This window comes from Solanum verrucosum, unplaced genomic scaffold, assembly GCF_900185275.1.
Source record: "Solanum verrucosum unplaced genomic scaffold, falcon-dt-bn FXZP01000280.1, whole genome shotgun sequence".
NCBI lineage: Eukaryota > Viridiplantae > Streptophyta > Magnoliopsida > Solanales > Solanaceae > Solanum > Solanum verrucosum.
In genome coordinates, this window is record NW_026019982.1 from 1083366 (window position 1) to 1102973 (window position 19608).

The 19608-nt window shown below is 36.0% G+C and overlaps 3 protein-coding genes across 4 annotated transcripts in view; 2 read left to right on the forward strand and 1 right to left on the reverse strand.

Annotated features, from left to right (window-relative positions):
* The window catches only part of LOC125817589 (putative ubiquitin-conjugating enzyme E2 38), a 139122-nt gene that overhangs the window by 37959 nt on the left and 81555 nt on the right, over positions 1 to 19608 (forward strand). The window lies entirely within an intron of this gene.
* On the forward strand, positions 271 to 7818 carry LOC125817600 (uncharacterized). The gene is made up of 10 exons (XM_049497148.1): positions 271 to 559; positions 672 to 731; positions 2330 to 2497; positions 3217 to 3283; positions 5846 to 6057; positions 6178 to 6240; positions 6408 to 6435; positions 7085 to 7212; positions 7376 to 7417; positions 7493 to 7818. The coding sequence occupies exons 1-10, from the start codon at positions 356 to 358 to the stop codon at positions 7598 to 7600; spliced, it is 1080 nt and encodes a 359-aa protein (XP_049353105.1). The 5' UTR covers positions 271 to 355; the 3' UTR covers positions 7601 to 7818.
* LOC125817584 (switch 2) lies at positions 7670 to 16177 on the reverse strand. Of its 2 annotated transcripts, none has more exons than XM_049497127.1 (8): positions 15771 to 16166; positions 13751 to 13857; positions 12644 to 13568; positions 11365 to 11612; positions 9999 to 10125; positions 9515 to 9790; positions 9145 to 9412; positions 7670 to 8241 (listed from the first exon to the last, which is right to left on the reverse strand). In XM_049497127.1, exons 1-8 carry the CDS (start codon positions 16143 to 16145, stop codon positions 7904 to 7906), a joined length of 2664 nt encoding a protein of 887 aa, XP_049353084.1. In that variant the 5' UTR covers positions 16146 to 16166; the 3' UTR covers positions 7670 to 7903. The 2 variants fall into 2 exon arrangements, with proteins under 2 accessions (XP_049353084.1, XP_049353085.1); XM_049497128.1 differs by having other exon boundaries at positions 7677 to 8241; positions 9515 to 9685; positions 15771 to 16177.

The window sequence follows — 19608 nt, forward strand, 5'->3', positions numbered from 1 at the left end:
TATTAATTTATTAATGAAACATAAAATAATAAAGGACAAATAGGTAAAAATATTTGAACTATTTGATATTTTATGAAATTAAAATATAATTAATATATAGCCGTGCAATGCGCATAAAAATGATATATTCACTATTTTTTCTAATAATCCTTTCATTTTACATGTATTATATGTAAGTTAAAATATATTTTTTCAAAAACTTTTTTTTTTGACATATTTCCCCCAAAATTACTTTATGTAAACTAATTTTTTCCATTTTTTTTTTTTGAAAGGCACCCTAATTTTCTTTCTCCGCGCGAAACACAGGCCGGAAAGAGGAAATTGTCGCCGCCGGTGTTTGCCGGCAAGTGAAGTCATGGCAGAATCAGTAAAGGGAACGGTGACGTCACTATCCTCACTGTTTCCGGTGGAAGAAGCACAGAAAGCAGCGAAGCGTGTGGAGGAAACTATATCGGAGCGGCAGAAGCAGCTGGACCAGCTCCGAGATTTTGCCGCCGACAATAATACTCTTATAAAGCTCGTTCAGCGACTTCCCGATGAGCTCCATCATGATATCATGGTGAATTTTGCTTACTGTACTTTTATTTTTTATTTTTGAATGGATAGTAGAGTGTTATATGCTTGTTGTATGTCTAGGCGATTAATGTGTTCGCGTTTCTGCAACTTTTCAGGTTCCGTTTGGTAAAGCTGCATTTTTTCCTGGTCGATTGATTCACACCAATGAATTTCTGGTAATTTATTCGCTAAGCTATTTCAGAAGTAGTAGTTGTAGTATTGCTCAGTTTCGATTTCTGTTATTACTTGCTGTTTTTTGTACTATGACGATTATATTATTTTGTTGTAGTTACTGTCTGCTGTTTTTATTTCTATCTGCCATTCCTTGTACTTCTATTACTTTTTTTTCTGGACGGTTGCTATTTTTTCCTTGAGTGGAGAGTCTATCACAAACAATATCTCTACCTTTGAGGTAGGAATAAGGTTCTCGTACGCTCTGCCCTCCCCAGAACCCACTTTGTGGGATTATATTAGGTATGCTGTTGTTGTAAGCAATTTCAATAGTATGAGCCTTTTTTTCCGATTCAGCAAACAAAAACAACAACATACCCAGTGTGTAATCCCATAAGTGGAGTCTGGAGAGTGTGATGTGTATGCAGCCTTGCCCCTATCTTGGGAAGGTTGTTAAGGTAGAGACGTTGTTTCTGATAGATCTCGGATCAAGTAAAAAATATCAAATCAGTAAGAAAGGGAAGTACGTTAGTGAAGAAACCATACATATAGAAAATAGTGGAGAAAAGAACAGTAGTAACAACAAATAGTACGATAACCGAAGGTAATAATAAAATAGAAGAATGAGGTAATATGAGAGTACTAAAGATAATACTAACAAGCGATACTTGAGGTGGAATAACAGTGGTGGAATCAGAGTTCTAACGAGGGGATTCAAAAATGTCACACTTGGGAGTTGAACCTGTTAAGGGGATTCAAAATTTTATATATGTTTAAAAATTCCTTTTTACCTTATTTAGGCAGTAAAACTTTCCGATGAATCCCCTCCATTGTATGTGGCTTTGCCACTGGGTGCAAGGCTTATCTGTTGATTGTGCATGATGCTAAATGCAGAGAATTTTGGCCTTCCTGCATAAAGTTTTTGTCTTTCTTTCTGGATTAAATGGAAACTTTTTTTTCCCTGTCAGAAGCTCTTCCTTGATCAAACTCCCATTATGTGCAAAGTATTTCTTGTCGCAAGCCCAAACAAGGGAGGAGGGTTGTGATAAGTTGATGACTGTTATAAGAATAGTATCACTATGATGAATCCTCTTAATGACCTGAGTATAGCAGAATGAGTAGAGCGGAATCGGTGTAGTCGACCCAACTAGTTTGGGATTGAGCTGTCGTTGATCTATTGCTGGTTCTCTTCCTTGATCAAATGAACCATTTCTTTAAAACTGTCCAATTGGATTATTTATTGATAAATATATCAGTAAAACTGGAAAGGTTATTGTTCTCCAACGAGGCATCTGATAGTGGTAGGATCTTCTTTGCCAAATCATGGAATATGCTTCATTTCCTCTTTCCTGAATTCTACATTATTTTTTTTGCATCTGTTTGATAAGTCTAAGTCTCTGCTGTTTAGACAAAAAAAAAAGAGTTTAAAACCTAATATTTAGCTTGCTATTTTGTCTGGCTAATTAGCAAGTGATCTTTGGTTAATTCTGAAAATATACTTCATCTTTTTTTTACTGACAAATACCTGAAATTTTGCTCTTAGATTCCTTTTCTAGCTACAACTTTTTGAATATAATTTTCTACTTCTCTGTCGTGTATGCAGGTTCTTCTAGGAGAGGGTCATTACGCTGAGAGGACAGCAAAGCAAACAGTTGAGATACTGAACAGAAGAGGGAAGGCATTGGAGGTCCAAGTGGAGTCTGTAAAGGCTTTAATGCAAGACCTTAAGGCTGAGGCCTCATTTTTTGATGCTACAGCCTCTGAGGCAGCGGTATGCTTGTTGGTTCTGTCATATGGTGCTTGAACATTTTGACATGGTATTGCTTTCCTAAGTGTTTGAGTTACTAATATGTTATAATAGGAATGCCGTGTTTAGAAGTGCTAGAAAGCTTATTTGGATGCAGCAGGTAATGATAATAGAACTACAGTGTTTCAAGTGATACAGAAACTTATTTGGTGATATGACATGAGAGTGTGTTGGGACTCAAATTTGAGAAATGCAAAATCATGAGTTAGTTTGAGATGACTTGATATTGACTTGCCTATTTGGTGTGAATTTTTTGATAGATACTTCTCACTGGTTTGCTTGTCATATGAATGTATGTGTGCACCGTAAGCATTAGTTGATAGTTGGGATGTTCACAGTTTGATTTATTGTATTACTCCCTTTGTCCCAATTTAACTGTCTTACTTTCCTATTTTATCTGTCCCAAAAAGAATGTCCTTTCTAAATTTAGTAAGTTTTCCAATTCCAATATTCTACATGGCAAGTTTAAGATCACAAGCTTTAAAGTACTATACACATCTTTAATTTAAGATCACAGTATTCAAAAGTCTCCCTTTATTTCTTAAACTCCGTGCTTAGTCAAACTAAGACACTAAAATTGGGATAGAGGGAGTAATTTTTCTTTTTGTTTGTGCATATTCGTTTTTAGTTTCTGTAGTTCAGATAGTTATATCAATTTGACGATTCCAATCAATCTTTGACAGGAGGGTCTTGTGGAGATAAGAGAAGACTATATTGAGGAAATTTCTCCTAAAGAGGCATCTATGATAGGCATGTTCCACCTGCTACTGGTTTATGTGTTGCATATAATAGTCGAATTAATGTTGATGTTATCACTCTGCTAGTTATAATTATTTTTCTTGATTAGTAAAAAGCATCTTTAAATGTTTCCGCTATCAGAATCAGGGGCGGAACTAGAGTGTAGGCAGCGGATTCGGCAGAACCCAGTCGTTTTTGTTCAAACCCTATATTTGTCTTATGAAATTTATCTACAAATTATTGATTTAGAACCAAGTAACTCAAAAAGACTCAAATTCTGAGCTCATAAGCTTCAAATTCTGTCTTTGCCTCTTATCAGAATGTTATTACTATAAATTTTGTAACATGTCTAATTGAAGTTATAGGCTCATCTATGAGAGGTATTATCTGTATTGGATAATTTTCTGTTTTTATGTTGCTATGGAAAAGAACCTCTCCGAAGAATTTGACACATGCTTTTTGATTGTTAGTTGTTACACTGCTAACTTATATTAGGTTGGTGTTTTGATGGATCCTAAATTTTAATGGAGAAAACATTGTTCAAATCTCAGTCTTGAAAGCGAGCAAAATGTTTGGCATGTTTAAGAATTTTTATGTGCACAAGTGGGAGTAATGATAGAACTGTAAACTATTGAAAACGTGTTTTTAATACAAGACCCATATCGTCAAACATAATATAAGTTCCTATGGCCTGTAGAAACTTGAAAATCTAAACCACCATTTGTTATTTGGACTATCTTTATTGAGTTCATTGAACATTGACAAGTTAATCATCATCCACTTAGTTTAATCATTTCCATCCTTCTTGATATTGTTAGAGACAGAAGCAGAGTCTCTAATGCGTCTGACTGATTTTATATCGACTATTGGGTGTGTTAGAGGTAGCTTTTATAGTTTCTTTCCACATGTGAAAAGCAACTAAGGCATCAGGCTTTCCCACTACCCAAAAGTGTCTTTTCCCACTACCAAAAAGTATTGGAAAGAAACTCAACAAGCTGAGAAGGGTCTTCCTCTGGCAAGGAAATAAAGAGAAGCAAGGATACAACCTGGTTAAATGGGAAGAGGTGACAATGAGCAAAGCACAAGGAGGTCTGGGCATTAAGAAATTGAGTACTCAGAACACTAGCCTGCTGCAAAAATGGTTATGGAGATTCTGTTGTGAAGATATGGCATTATGGAGGAGGTTTATTGCAGAGAAATATGACCTACAAAGCAACTGGATAACTGAAGAGGTGAATGGCACTTTTGGGTGCTCTGTATGGAAAACCATCAGGAGGATGTGGCCTGATTTCAGTGCAAAGGTGACCTTCAGAGTGGGGAATGGTTTGAAGACCAGTTTCTGGAACGAGACCTGGTTAGGTGACGTAAATCTGAGGACATTTTTTCCCGATCTGTACATTATCAGTCTACAGCAGAATGACACTATAGCGCAAATGTGGACCCCTCAAGGTTGGGACCTTATGTTCAGAAGGGCTCTAAATGATTGGGAGGTTGGAAGAGTAGCAGACCTACTGCATGCTTTAAACTTGTTTCCAGGCACGGTCACAGAGCCGGACAAACCAGTTTGGAAACTGCATAGCAGAGGGGTTTTTACAGTTAAATCATGCTATTGGGAGAGGAATACCAATCATCTCCTGACAACAGTTTGGCCTTGGAAATTAATCTGGAAAATTAAGGTTCCTTTAAAAGTTGCATGTTTCACTTGGTTGGTAATTAGAAGAGCTTGTCTCACCCATGAAGTGCTACAAAGAAGAGGTATACAGATCTGCTCAAAGTGCTACATGTGCGGACAGAAAGCTGAAGTAAATGGTCATTTGTTTCTGCATTGCAAGATAGCTACAGATCTGTGGAACATGTTCGTTTGTATACTCAGGGTTAACTGGACAATGCCCAGAACCACTTTTGAGGTCCTAACACATTGGCAAGGAATTGGAAAGAGAGGATCAAAAGAAGACTGGTGGAAGAATATCCCTGCATATGGTGGACACTATGGAAGGAAAGAAATGGGAGATGTTTTGAAGGAAAGGTTAGCAGCCCAGAGGAGATCAAGATAAAATGCCTTAGTCTTTTGTATTTTTGGTGTAAGCAAAATTTAGTGGGGGAAGTAGATAGCCTTGTGGAGTTTAAAAGCCAATTGTAAAGTTAGTTTTGTCTTTTTGGATTTGAGTATGATGGCACCCCCTGGGGGTTTGTAAATCCCACCTCATCGATTTTGATGAGGTCTTTTGTGTGAATACAAAGTTACCTATTTCAAAAAAATGGACCAATATCTTAAGAGTAACCAAGAAGCTGCTTTTTTCATATATACTGTGCACATGGATGGAGGGACGAGAGAGCATTTCTACTCCCTGTGTTGTGAAGATGGCTTTCTGAAGCAATCTTCTAGTGTTGTGATGAGAGTTCTTACCTTCAGCAACATTCACTAGTCTTTGGTGGTTCTTTGATTTGTGATTCTATTTTTTTCTTTTTTTGATCGTTTTGATTTGTGGTTCTACTTGTAACCAAGCATCACTTAATTGCTCTGACTTGCAGCTTATTTCATTCACTGAACTTTCTAAACTGCTTGAAACTCAGGTATCGTGGAAACCGAGCTTCCTATTTCTTCTCAAGCTGAAGATGTATCTCATGTTAAAGATGAGGAATATGATCGTATATTATCCCGACTTGCTGAACTCGAAAAGGAAGAAGAAGAAGCTGAAAATGTCAATCAAGAAGAGCTAGGTAGTGATGACTCGGATGTCAGCCCAGGTCATGTTATCTTAGAAGAAGAAATGAAAAGTTTAGAGGTCAGTACATGCTGTTGAACTTAAATAGAAAGTTTGACTCTTGGAATGCACAAACTTTATGCTTCTGTAGTTTTTGCTAAATTGCATTTGACATGTGGCTTGATGCATAACTTTGTCAAGCTCAAGGAAAGAGGTGAATCTTCAAAATTTCAGTCCACTGAAAAGTTTCCTGATCACTGGCATGTGAGTAACCCTTCCCTTCTACCTAAGATGTGTATTCTTGACTTGCATCTTTTCTCATTCTACCATATACTGTGAAGGGATTTGCTTGGTTCTCAAGTAATTTTCCCGACAATCAATGAATTTGTTTGTTATTTTTCAACTAATCTATTTGAAATTTTTATGTGCAGGTTGAAGGTTCAAAAGCAACATCTAAAGGTATGCCTTGTCCCCAGAGAAAGAATTGTGAACTATATACACTCCATCTGCCACTTGCCTATTGAATTTCTGAAATTACTTGCATAGTAATATGTTAATAGATTTCATCATCCCAAAGCAACTGCCCAGACAGAGAAAGTCAATTAGGGTAATTCAGAACCTTCTTGGAGTTACTTGTGCATGAACTATAAATAACTGATCAACCCAAAACAACTATCCGCTTGGAATTTTAGTTAGTCTCTCAACTACTTTGTGCTGATGAGGTACTCAATGCTGGTGCTTTATCTTTGATGTCATTCTTCTGTGTAGAACTTTCTACTTTTTATCAAACTTGTGTGGGGGATCTACTCTTTTCTGAATTTCTGGTAGTATTTACTTATCAAAGATGGTTTCTGGTGCTTTGTTCAGTATTTTTTTCTTTTGAAGTTCAGCTTCGAGGAAGATAGAATTAGAAGCAGCATTGGCCTTTCCTTTTTCACCTACTATCTATAGTTACAAAGTAATGTTGTTTTCATGAGGACGCTTGCAGCTATCTTTGTTTTTCTGTCATTGTTGATAAACTTTGCCAGTTCTTTCTCAATCTTTCTTCACCTGAGGATTATTCAATTTGCAAGTTCCTTTTTTCTTTAACTTCTGTCTCTCTTAAAAGATTGCCTTGTACCAGAAAACTGCTTACCTGAGAATCTAGCTTATGGAAAATTCAATTTGACTGAGAATGCTCCCATGGAACCTCAAGCGAAAGAGGATGTTGAGGCTCCTGTTATAGCTGAGACCAAAGTACGATTCTTTGCCTCGTATATGTTCTTACCTATTAGGTTCCATGCATGTCTTGCTGTTCTATTATCTTCATCATATTAACACGGTTCCATGCATGTTTTGCTGCATTGCATCGTTCCAGAGTAAAGAACTAAAGAAATATAATCTAACTGCTTTATTACAGGCTGATACTCGTCCCTCTGAACCACAATTCGACAGCAGTAAGGTACGTTCATGCATGATTATAATATTATGTGATCTATTAAGAAGGGGATATTTGATCTGACAATATGCTCTGCAGGCTTTTACTGGTAGTATCGTAGAACACAATAGTGATGTTAATTCAAAGGTGCAATCTGTCAGTCGCAGCTCGAAGCCAGTATCAAGGTTCAAGATGCAGAGAAAGTAGCTGCAATTAGTAGATTGTCAGCTCAGCTTCAAGATATAGAGAAAGTAGAATTGGAAAGGGAACTGTTTATATTCCAAAACAATCTATTACTCTATTGAGAGTGCTAATTGTTTGCTCTCAGATACAATTTATACTTGTCACCATTGATCTAGTGCTGGCTATTAGGCTATACACCAGAATGAATGAAGATACAGACAATTAAGCTTCCCTGTACACATTTTTGAAAAAAAAAATATGAAAAAGAGGCACCTGTACAAACTAAATGTTACAAAGTTACAAGTCAATGAGAAAGGAAAAGAAGTTTCAACCATTAGGAATCTTCTCCTTTCTCTTACGATAGTCTTTAAGTACTTTTTCGCGCTCTGCTGGTGTTGCAGATAAGAGCCATTTGCTAAACTGAACTTCTTCCATACCCATGGAACGGGCAAGGAGGCTGTACTGGTTCTTTTTGCGGATCATTGTAGGATTGACAGATCCTGCATTCTCCTTCCCAGTTATGTTGTCTAATTTCTTCTTCCCAGCAGTTGAAATCTTTGGTTGGCGTGGAGGGTAATCTAAATGTATGGTCTGTTCTTTCTTCTCTTTGATCTTTGCCGGTCCAAGGTTAACAATGTCTTCATACCGATGAGCATATACAATACCTATGCGTCAAAAAGGTCAAATGAAATTGAGCAATAAAAATCAAACACCATTGTATTTCAGTATACTACAACTTCAGTATTGCTGCCAACAAAGAAAAGTTGCGAAAAAAAGATAATAGATTGTCAACTACTTCAACAGATCAGTGAAATTTTAAGGTACAACAGTAAAGCGGATTTTCTAAGAGAGCTATATCCATCCTCTTGTTCCATCTTATCAAATAACCAAATTTGTCAGAGGCGAGTAGTAACAACGCGATAGAACTCCTACCCTGCGTTCTAGAAATGCAGGGTTCAACCTTTCAGGTATACCTTTCCCTGTGTCTTATCCAAAATCCCAAAAAGAAGTAAAAAATATCAAATTTGTTAAAGAATCACTTAGCTTTACTAAGTAAGAGGAAGGAGAATGATGAAAGGAGAAAGTGTAGCATGGGATCAGGAGGGATGATCTACTATGTTCCATCTTCCAGTTATGTACTACTCCCTTCGTGTATTTAGCAGCAGATTTTGACTAGGCACGAAGCTTAAAATGTTAATTTGACTTGTATTATATATCAGTAATGGTTTAAAAAAAAGTGAAGGTTGAAAAGTTAAATTGATAAAGAGACATGCCATACCAAATTTTAAAGTTGAATAATCTAAGAACCTTCTTGTATAGAAAAGGAATGATGTCAAGAAAGTTTGTTGTATGATTAAGGACAGAGGAAGCTGTATTTTCCTTCTTTCCTTTCAGGATGATCAATATTTAAGTTAGAACAATGTTGACGCTCCTTTTCTTTTGGAGAGAAATTTTACTTCGGGTGCCTACATAGTCAGTAGTCACCGTTCTTTTCTTTCCCCTTGGTTCCAATAAAGGACCTTCAGAGCAATTATCATTTATCAGAAACCAATAAGAAATGGACTCACCAAGGTCTTCAAGCGCTGGAGCAACTGCTGTGCACTCCTCTTCTTTACGTTTACTGCTTTCAGCTTCCACAAAAGATGCTGTAGTTATTTCTTTCTCAGGAACAAAATACATCCCACGTACATTCAAGTGCTCCTTTGAGTGAGTTCCATCATTTTTTTTTCTGTTCTTTTCATGCAATTCAATGATCTCACTTGTGAAGAGCTTGTCAGATAAATCTCTGAAAAGATTGCATATTCCAAATAGCTCCCCTTGAAACTCCTTGCTATCCTGAAAGTTGCAGCATGAATAAGTAACCATTTCCAGCTGGAAGAATGACACAAAATTGGAACTTAGATCCTAGAAAACAAACAAAGAAAAGTGACTTTCAACCTGAACTCCCTCGAAATAGCGTTTTTCCATATTTCCAGAGACAGCAATGTTTGATAACTGCTGTTTGTAGACCTGACGAGTGTAGACAAGTTCTTCAAGAGAACCAGCAGCAAGTAGGCGGAAAACAATAACATGCCGCTTCTGTCCAAATCGAAATGACCTGTCCTGGGCCTGCAGATCGTGGGCAGGATTCCAGTTTGGATCAAATATCACTACACGATTCGCGCTAACAAGGTTGAGGCCAAGGCCACCAGCTTTTGTTGATAATAGGAATACCTAAGATGAGGAGGACATCAAAATACAGAAATGAGAGTGCTAACGTTCGATTGTGTTCTAAAATTGAATTTCCAATTTTCTATTCCACATAAATAAAGAGAACTGGGCCTAAATAGAGCAAAATTGGACACAAAAGCGGATAATATAGCCAACCCCAACTAACTTTGGGTCGAAGAGCTGATTGATTGATTATTTTACTAATATCTACCTGTTTGCTTGGACTGGAGTTGAAGTCATCAACTAGAGACTGGCGCAGGCCAGTTGGGGTGGACCCATCAAGTCTTGAAAAACCATAGCCTTTGCGTATAATAAATTTCTCAAGTATGTCCAGCATCCTGCTCAGGACAAAATTATTATGTTAAAAAAGGGAGAATTAGGACTAAGGAAAGAATGGCATGTCTGAAAAGCTTTGCAACAAATGCAACAGGTATATTTTATAAGCACAAAGCATCTCCTTGGCTGACTCTTGCTGTTTCCAGATTCCATTGGAACTGAGTTGCAAAAACAAGAGAAATAGAGAAATATATCTAGTAAACCGAGAATGGGATCTTACTTATCTGAAAAAGAAAAAAAGGATGGGGATCCTCATTAAAATCATTTACAGCCCTCAGGTTGTCATGAGAGTGCACGACTACCAGAGATCTGAGAGGAATTTTTTTTGTGATGCTAGAGTACTTTTAATCCAAGATGGGGTTAGCAAAATCAAACAGCAACTTTTAAATAATCAGACAATGAAAACCGGACCATTCCTCAATTTTAAGGATCAGATAGAAATAAACACAGCTTAATAATCTTGAAAGAAAAGGAAAAGGAAGTGCACCCAAGGGTGTCATTTAGTGGTCAATGAAGTGTACTGCAAATCTTGGAGATTAGGGTTCAAAGCCCAACGGAGACCAAAAAGGCTACGTGCTTTCTTCCCATCTGCCTAAGTTTTGATGGGTAGAGTTACCTCATACTTATGTTGGCGGGAGTAGCCTGTACCTAGTGAAACAGTCGAGGTGCGCACGAGCTGGTCCAGACACCACCATTATAAATAAAAAAAGAGGAGGAAAATAAAGTAATCCCTATATTAAGAAATATCAAATGAAATTGTAAGGCTAAAAACTTTAACTTAGAGAAGTTTCATCTTTCAATTGGTTACAAGTACTATCTTCAAGGAGATAGCCATTAGACTATCACAAAAAATTCTTGGACTCGGTTAGCCCATCATTGGATTAATTTGACATATCCGAAAGAACAAAACCACCGTTGGTCTAATATCCGAATAAAGCAGAAAAAATATGTTACTCATGCAGTCTTTTGAATTAATAACATGTGACAGACAATAATAGAGAAGAGGAATCAATAGAGTAGTTAAAATATCACCATAAAAGATGAGTGTATGATTATCATGACTGAGGACAACAACAAAAAGAACGGATTCAATGTATTAAACTACAAAATAGTTGGACTTCTTAAATCTCCATCACAAAAGAAAGGAAAAATCATACTGTTAGCCAAGCACCTAGCTTTCTGCAACATTCACATATATTAGGAGTTCAAATGGTTAAAAGAACTGAATACTGATGTCGCACCTTACAGAATAGCTGAAAAGAAGAATCTTGTCACTTTGTGAAACCCAAGAGGACATTAGTTTCTCCAATGCTCTCATTTTCCCGCAATGTTCAACATTACTCAAGCCCAAGAAGCTCTTATTTTGAGTATTCCCTCCAACCAAATCAACGTCCTCACCAAATACAGCAGCAGCAAATTCTGCATCTCTTCTTTGTTTATCTGGATCATCCCTTGGATTAGATTTGATAAGCTCCAAATGGTTGCTTATCTGCTTGGAGAGCTCCAAAAAGTGAGGATACAAAATGATGCAAGAGAAGGATGGAAAATAATTTCAAAAGAAACTAAGATGTAGGATTGAAGGGGTACCAGTTTTGCAAATATCTAGAAAGTTAAATGAAATAAACAAGTGACGCCCACTCCATACTCCACCAGACAACCAAAAATCATTATGTTTGAAGGTAGCATGTGATACATTATTCGTGTGTCAGTCCCGTCACATAGCAAGTGAAAAGTACTGTAAGAAAAGTCTCAATGCGCTTGAAAGGCTTTAAGTGCGAGCATAGGAGTAAGAATTGATTGGTCTAATAAAATTGCCAGACTAATAGAAACATGACATGTCAGTGAGCTCCATACTAGCAGCAGCTCTGAGGTGGTAAGAGGTCTTTAATTTTCAAGAATTTTTCCTTAGCCTTCTTCTTCCTTTTATCCTTTCCTGATGATAACGGTGTCCAAGTGAGCTTGCGCGCACCTCAACTATTCCACCGAGTACCCTCTATCTCCCACCAGCACAAGCACTGGGTAACTCTGTCCACATATGCTTAGGGGGAAAAGAAAAAATCACCTAATGTTTTTTGTCTCTGCTGAGATTTGAACTCTGATCTCCAAAATTTGCACCCATTTTCCTCGAGTCTTCTTTTCTCTTGTTTTAGTAATTTTTCTTTTATAAGAATTAAGTGAGATTAAAAATCTGAATTCAGAGACCAAAAAAGAGGGATCACACATTCAACATTCAAGTTGATAAGTTGAAACAACATTGGTTAATTACTTCATTTATGCATCACCTAAAACTGAGGGTTTCTAGATATTCAGCTTTTTCCTTCTCTATATCAGATGACTCATATTGCATCCAGCAACCTATCTCATTTTCTTTCACTATAGGTGCATATCTCTAGTGCAATAATTTTACTTAATAGAAACTATATAACTTACATTGAGATTACTTTTCCTACATCATTAACCATCACGGAATCATTGTACGAGTGATCAACAGATAACCAAAAGAAATTCTTTAGGGATAACCTGCTGGAGCTTGACGAGACATGGAAGAACGAGGCAAAAAGGGCAGTGATCACAACCATCTGGATTGTCCCTGTGAAGGTAAGGCCAGATGACACCATCTGAAGCGGTCCGCCTGCAACATTCGACTTGCTTGAGAGGGCTTCCACAGCTGCAAGGCACATCCTTATTGATAAGGCATTGTACATCAGGTAACAGTAGCATTCTCTGATAAACCCGTTTTTGCAGTTCGCTCATCGCACAAAAAACAACATTATCTTCCTTCCCTAACATGAGATGTCCAATAGTTTCCTCTTTTGTCCTTCTTAACAAATATTTGCGCAGAACTGATACTAAGTGTTGTTTCCGCTCATCAGCAACTCGAACAAATCTATCTGGAGCACTTGATCTCTGTCCATGTTTAAGGGGCTCCTCATAAAACTCTCGGAAGTGGTCACGTGTCCCCAAGCAACCAGGTATCACCCAGTCAAACAGATTGAACAATTCCATTAATCTGTTCTGCATTATTGTTCCTGTAAGACCGTAACGTTTTGGGGTCTTTATTGCTAAACATGCCTCGTACAGTTTTGATTTCTCATTCTTGAGTCGATGTGCCTCATCAACAATCACAATCTCCCATTCAATATCCGATAAAATTCTTCCATGGATTCTGTATGTATCAAAACTGGTTATAAGTATCTCCACTCCACGTGCTTCTAGTTTGTCAATCATTAGATCACGATTTGGCCCGTGATAAATACAAACACTAAATGTTGCCCACTTGGAAAACTCATTTTCCCAGTTGTTGATCAAAGAAGAGGGACAAACTATTAGTACAGGTCCCATTGTTCTTCGGCGTTCCTTCGAGACTGATGATTCAGGTAAATCTCCATCCTTGCCATATACAGCAGCTAAGAATGCGATGCTTTGGATGGTCTTACCAAGTCCCCTGTTCCAAATTTATGCACACATAAAAAATAAGAAAAAGGTGGGGGGAAGAAGGAAAGACAAGGATAAGAGACATTATAATCACACAATTAAAATTTAAAAGATGACACATTATATTAGCATTAAAAATTGTATATCATCTCCACCATATCAACCAAGAAGAGATGCACAAATAAAACTCACATATCATCTCCAAGAACTCCTCCGTGATTATTCTGATACAAGCTATATAAAAATTTCACTCCTTCTCGTTGATGCTCCAAAAGCCTGCAGTTTATAGATGCTGGAACCTGAAAAAGAAATAAAGGAAATTGCTACATAAGTAGTCAATCATTATTACACATCATAAACTGGACAAAGAAGTAAGTTTGAATTTATTTCACCAGGTAACAAACGTGAGTGTTTGGCTAAGCTTATAAGCTGGTTTAAATTGACTTATGAGCATCATTTGGCTTTTCTATGCGTTTGATAAACATTTAAAATGCTTATAAGCCAAGTGATTACAAGCCAAAATCAGTCAAAGGCCAAGTTGGTCACCCCCAACTTACGGTCTTTCAGCTTATAAGCACTTTTAGTTTGACCTAAACTATTACTATATTATCCTTAACATATTTTTTTAATTCTACTTTACCATTCTCAAAAAAAAAAAAAAAAAAACATATTTTTTTAATTCTCAAAATATCTTTCCCAAAATAGAACCCCTAAATTTCTATTCATTCTATATTCATCATTTCTCCTTTTCTTTGGAAAGATACTTCTGAATTTGTAATTCTACTAAAATTTTAAGAGTGTTTTTGTCATTTTACCGTTCCTCTGTTAACCCCATCCATACCACATGGCATCCCAACCCACCACACAGACCCTCCTTCTTCCACCACCACCCAAAGTCACCTACACCTTCATCCTATATTCCATCACTGTCAGCATAAATCATCTACCCGTCTTTCATTTCCTTAGAAATGAAAATTAACAGATCATGGACTCGAACTATCAATGAAATCTCCTGCCGCTCTTTCTCTCCTTTTGCCGATCAATTGTAGATTTTACCCTCTAAATCCGCCGTCTAAAGTTATATATGTCTGTAGTTATTAGCTACGAGTTTCAAAATGTTTTAGTCTAATATCTCTTCTTTTTTTAAAAACTTTTTTACATTAACTTGCTAGTAACAAATTCTCTTGTACTTCAGCCGAGAAGAGGATCTCTCCATAAAAACAGAATGGATCAGTATGAAAATATTCAATATAATCTTCCTGTCAAATAGAGGTAGAAATTAAAATAGATGAATAAACTAAATTGACTAAAATTTCTTGCAAAATTATCATCCCCTTATTCATTAACAGATTCAGACATCATCAATTAAAAAAAGGTCTCAAAGGACACGCAATATATTGATATTTAGAAAAGTTTCTGCTACTCGTAGACCAACACAAAAAATAAAATAAAATATATATTAGATTCAACTTCATAGTTGAAGTTATAAAGAAATGAAAGATGGGTAGATAATTCATATCTGTTGAGCCTAGGGTCTATCGGAAACAACCTCTCTACCTCACACAAGGTAGGGGTAAGGTCTGGGCACACTCTACCCTCTCTAGACTCCACTTGTGGAATCACACTGTGTATGTTGTTGTTGTTTGGGTAAATAATCTATGTTGGTGGTGATGGTATATAGGATGAAGGTGTTACTGACTTTGGGTGGTGATGATAATAGAAGATTTGACGTGAGCTCATTGGTGTGGTGAGTTGGCATGTCATATGGCAGTTTCGCTAAAACGGATGAGGTTAACGGAGGACAGGCAAATTTCAACCACTTTTGTGACGGTAGGGGCATATATGTACCGATACTATAACGGAGTGTAACATTAAACCTTTGTATAACCCTTTTCCCTTTATTCTATTTACGCAAAACTTATCAATCACATTCCAATGAGGGAGCTTTCACGATCCTAATGTCTCGATCAACGCCTAAGATAAATCAAAGCATCAGAATGTTCACATACAACCAATAAGCAAACATCACATGATCTTAAATTTCCTAGATTAACCTCAGGCAGACTATCCAACTAGAATCAAAATTGTAACTTTCCTAGATATGTATGATCATATTGCTTCATTATGCCTTTAAGTAAATGAAATAGAACAAATAGTTAAACAAATGATTATAAAAATTGAATCTTGACGATACGGGTCTGTGAAAAATCACCTGGACAACAGATTTTTCACCCAGTGAAGACAGAACCAACGGCTCATACGGTCCTGCTTGATCTAACAATAAAGAATCCAACTTGGGTCTCCCAAACCCAATTCCCTTTTCTTCTTCTTCTACCACTTCTTCCTCCTCTGATTTTTCATATTTTCTCTTCAAATCAAAATGATTCTGCTTTTTGGGGGTTTGGGGTTGGTTTTGTATCAGAGAAGTGTGATCTTCGAGTCGTAAAAGCTGCTGAGACAAAGAAGATTTTGGGGGTTTTCTAGGGTTTACATATTTGGTCTCAAAATTGTAAGAAGTTGATGAAGATTGTGAAAATGATTGACTGGTACAAGGCTTGAGCGTCTCCTTAAAGGTGTTCAAAGACATGGGGAATTGAAAATCTTGAAATTTTGTTGAGGAACTGTTGTTTTTTTCTTTCAAATTGAAGGGCTTTTATTGTTTCCACAGAGAAAAGAGATACTACTACCCTTCCGTCTTAATTTATTTGTCTGATTATGTTTTAATATGAAATTTCTTTATATGATTCGAATATGTGCGGATGAGATGTATGAATGTTCCAGTGTAAAGGTGTAAGACATTGGCTATGAATAATTTGAGGAGGTAGAGTTAGATCAAAGAAATTTTGAGAGGTTATTAGACACAATATGACAAAACTCCAACTTATCAAGTACATGATGAGCAGGTTATGGAGGACGCACATTCGGATAAAAGGTTTAGTTAGATATAGTTAAATGTTGTTTCGTTTATCCTCTTGTACTATTAGTCATCATAATGATTTTACAATTTCTTGTCCTTTGAGTTTAATTGTTATCGTTATTTTTCGTACTTCGATTATCGTGTTATCTTGTATGAATATTGTTCATGATTATTTATCAGGTTGTCTATAGGCTATAGTAGCTTATCATGATTTTTAATATATATTTTTATGTACTACTTTGGACTATCTTTTTTCTTGATTGGAGGATCTATTAGAAACAATTTCTCTACCTCTAAGGTTTGCGTACACTCTATTCTCTTAAATTTTCATTTGGTGGGATTACACGGGTATGTTATTATTATTATTATTATTATAAAGATTTTTTTTTCAATCTTATGATATTAAATTAAATATATGTAGAAAATATCAAAATGTCTTTTAATGTGTAATCTTAAACATGTGATGCAAAAAAAAAATTAAAATTAAAGTTATAAAAAATAGAAGAGATCCTTTTTTTTTTTTAAACATACTAAAAGGAATATAAGATAAACAAATTGAATCACAAAAATTAGAAAATATACACTTTTAATTCATTCAATGTGAAGTGTTATTCAAATTATATCTTTTCTTGTTTAGTGTTTTTTCGGAAAAAATAATTAGTATTCATTTTTGTTCACACCTCCTAAAACTCAATATATTCAAAGTTAAAGTTTTTATTTATAGTTGATGTAAAATTTAAATATATATATATCATAAATATAAATTAAAGGATTAAAGCATATGATTACGAACCATGACGTCGGATCTGATATCAAACAAATAAGTCAGGCCATCTCCAACCCTATCCTCTATTTTACTTTTCAAATATAGAGTTCTCTATTTTTTCAGACAACCAACTCCAACTCAATTCTCTATTTTACTCTCTAAAAAGAATCTTTTTCTCTCCTCTCAATATTATATTATTATTTCTATTTCATTTTTATATTCTTATTTCATAATATAAATCATTTCTTCTCTTTGCAAATAATCACTCTATAATCTTTATGTGATACAAAATTTCATTTTTTTTTTCAAATTCTTCATTTAATATAAAATTATATTTTAATCTAAATTTCTAAATAACATAAATTGCAATAAATATTACATATAATACATATTAACCAACAAGTCAAATAAAAGTGAAATCATTGATGAAATATAATTACATTGTAAAATTTATTTTAAATTTTACATAAATACTCAACTTTCAAGACTATTACGTTACTCTCATAAATGTTCTATTAATGTCTAACGGAGTTCAAAATGCGCAATTTTTCGTTCTTATTTAATTAAGTGTAGCTAAAAATTGTTTAAATTAACAATTTCATCTTGTATCCAATTATTTCGTGTACTAATTTACTTCCTCTATTTCATTTTGAACTATTGCATCAAATACTTTCATGCTCATTAAAAAGTGTAGTGGAGTGAACAAAACTCTAAATAACAAGTAACTGGGAGTTTTGATTGAAAATAAGAAGCCAAGAAATTACAAACAAGAGACTACTGCAAAATTATAAGAAAGGAGATGAGGACAGGGATACAGAGAGATAGTGGAGAGGAGAGAGTGCTGCAACATATCAATTTTGATGCTCTTACTCTAAGAACTTATCAACTATTAACACTTGTGTTTCCTCCAGGTTGTCAAACATATTCTTCAAAAAGCTTATTGGGCTGTCTCACCTTTTTGCTTATGCGTGACTTTTGAGCCCAAAATCTTCAACGAGATCACTTGGCCCAACTATTTCACTGTCCAGTATTGGGTTCACAATATTACTCCTCCCTGAAAAGAGAACCTTGTCCTCAAGGTTTGGTGTAGCAGAATCATGGAGTTTCAAAAGAGTAATTTGTTGATCAGGTTGTCCCTTACAACGCTTGAGCAGGGAAATGTGAAAAACATGATGAATTCTAGCCTCTTCTGGTAGTTGAAGCTTATATGCAACTGCCCCCACTCGTTTGATAATTTTATAAGGCCCAAAGTATTTTCTACTTAGTTTGTGTTGCTGGGAACCTCTCACAGATTGTTACTTAAATGGTTGCAACTTGACAAACATCCAATCACTTTAATTGAATTGGTCATTAGTTCTCCATTTATCTGTAGAAACTTTTATACGATTTTGTGCCTTTGCTAAATTAAACTTCAAGAGATTCAAAACCTCATCACGACGCAACATATACTTGTCAATCAAATCGTCAGAAGTACTACCCAACACATATATGGTTATGTTAGGAGGCTCTCTCCCGTATAACGCTTGAAAGGGTGTCATACCAGTCGATGTTTGGTAGGGTGTATTGTACCAAAACACTGTCCAAGGTAGAATATGTACCCATTCATGGGGACTGTCAGCAACAAAGCATCTCAAGTATTGCTCGACACATTTGTTCAAAGCTTCAGACTGCCCGTCTATTTGTTGATGATATGATGTGCTCATGGCCAAAATAGTTCCCTGCAAGCGATTGATCTCTTGCCAAAAAGTATGCAAGAAACGAGGGTCACGGTCTGTTACAATTGTTCGAGGAGGACCATATAATTTGATGATATGAATGACAAAAGCTTGTGCCACAATATGGGCGGAGAAAGTAGATGGAAGAGGAATAAAGTGACCGTATTTGGACAACCTATCCACCACTGTTATGATTGTCGTCTTCCCCTTTGAGCTAGGTAAGCAAGTAATGAAATCCATAGTTATTTCCTCAAAACCCATATATGGGATCGACAATGGTTGTAAGAGGCTTGCGGGTAATTAATTACGATCCTTGAAGCGCTGCAAGTCTGGCATGAAGCAATATAAACCTTAACATCGTTGCGCATTGCTGGCCAATAGAAATTAAAAGACAATCTATGAAAAGTGCGAGCAACCCCAGCATGCTCCCTATTTTCGAATCGTGGAACTCTTGAAGTAGAAACTGCTTCAAGGGCGAGTCCCGTGGTAGTACCAAACGACCCTTAAAAAAAGAAGTCCTTGGCGAAAAGTATAGTCTGCATAGGCTATGTGATTGTCTACCAGCCCTTGTTGAATCTCAAGCAATTCTGGATAGGTTTTATTTGTTTTTATCAACTCTAAAATCAATTTAAATGTGCACTCGGAGATAGCA

Excerpts from the sequence above, each read along its gene's own strand:
- LOC125817584 (XM_049497127.1), bottom strand. The coding sequence starts at position 16,145 with ATGTCTTTGAACACCTTTAAGGAGACGCTCAAGCCTTGTACCAGTCAA. Across the intron at positions 13,569-13,750 it reads GGAGTTCTTGGAGATGATAT|GGGACTTGGTAAGACCATCC; the intron begins GTGAGTTTTATT and ends AATTTGGAACAG. Across the intron at positions 11,613-12,643 it reads GTCTCGTCAAGCTCCAGCAG|ATAAGCAACCATTTGGAGCT; the intron begins GTTATCCCTAAA and ends CTCTCCAAGCAG.
- LOC125817600 (XM_049497148.1), top strand. The coding sequence starts at position 356 with ATGGCAGAATCAGTAAAGGGAACGGTGACGTCACTATCCTCACTGTTT. Across the intron at positions 732-2,329 it reads TTCACACCAATGAATTTCTG|GTTCTTCTAGGAGAGGGTCA; the intron begins GTAATTTATTCG and ends TCGTGTATGCAG. Across the intron at positions 2,498-3,216 it reads CTACAGCCTCTGAGGCAGCG|GAGGGTCTTGTGGAGATAAG; the intron begins GTATGCTTGTTG and ends AATCTTTGACAG.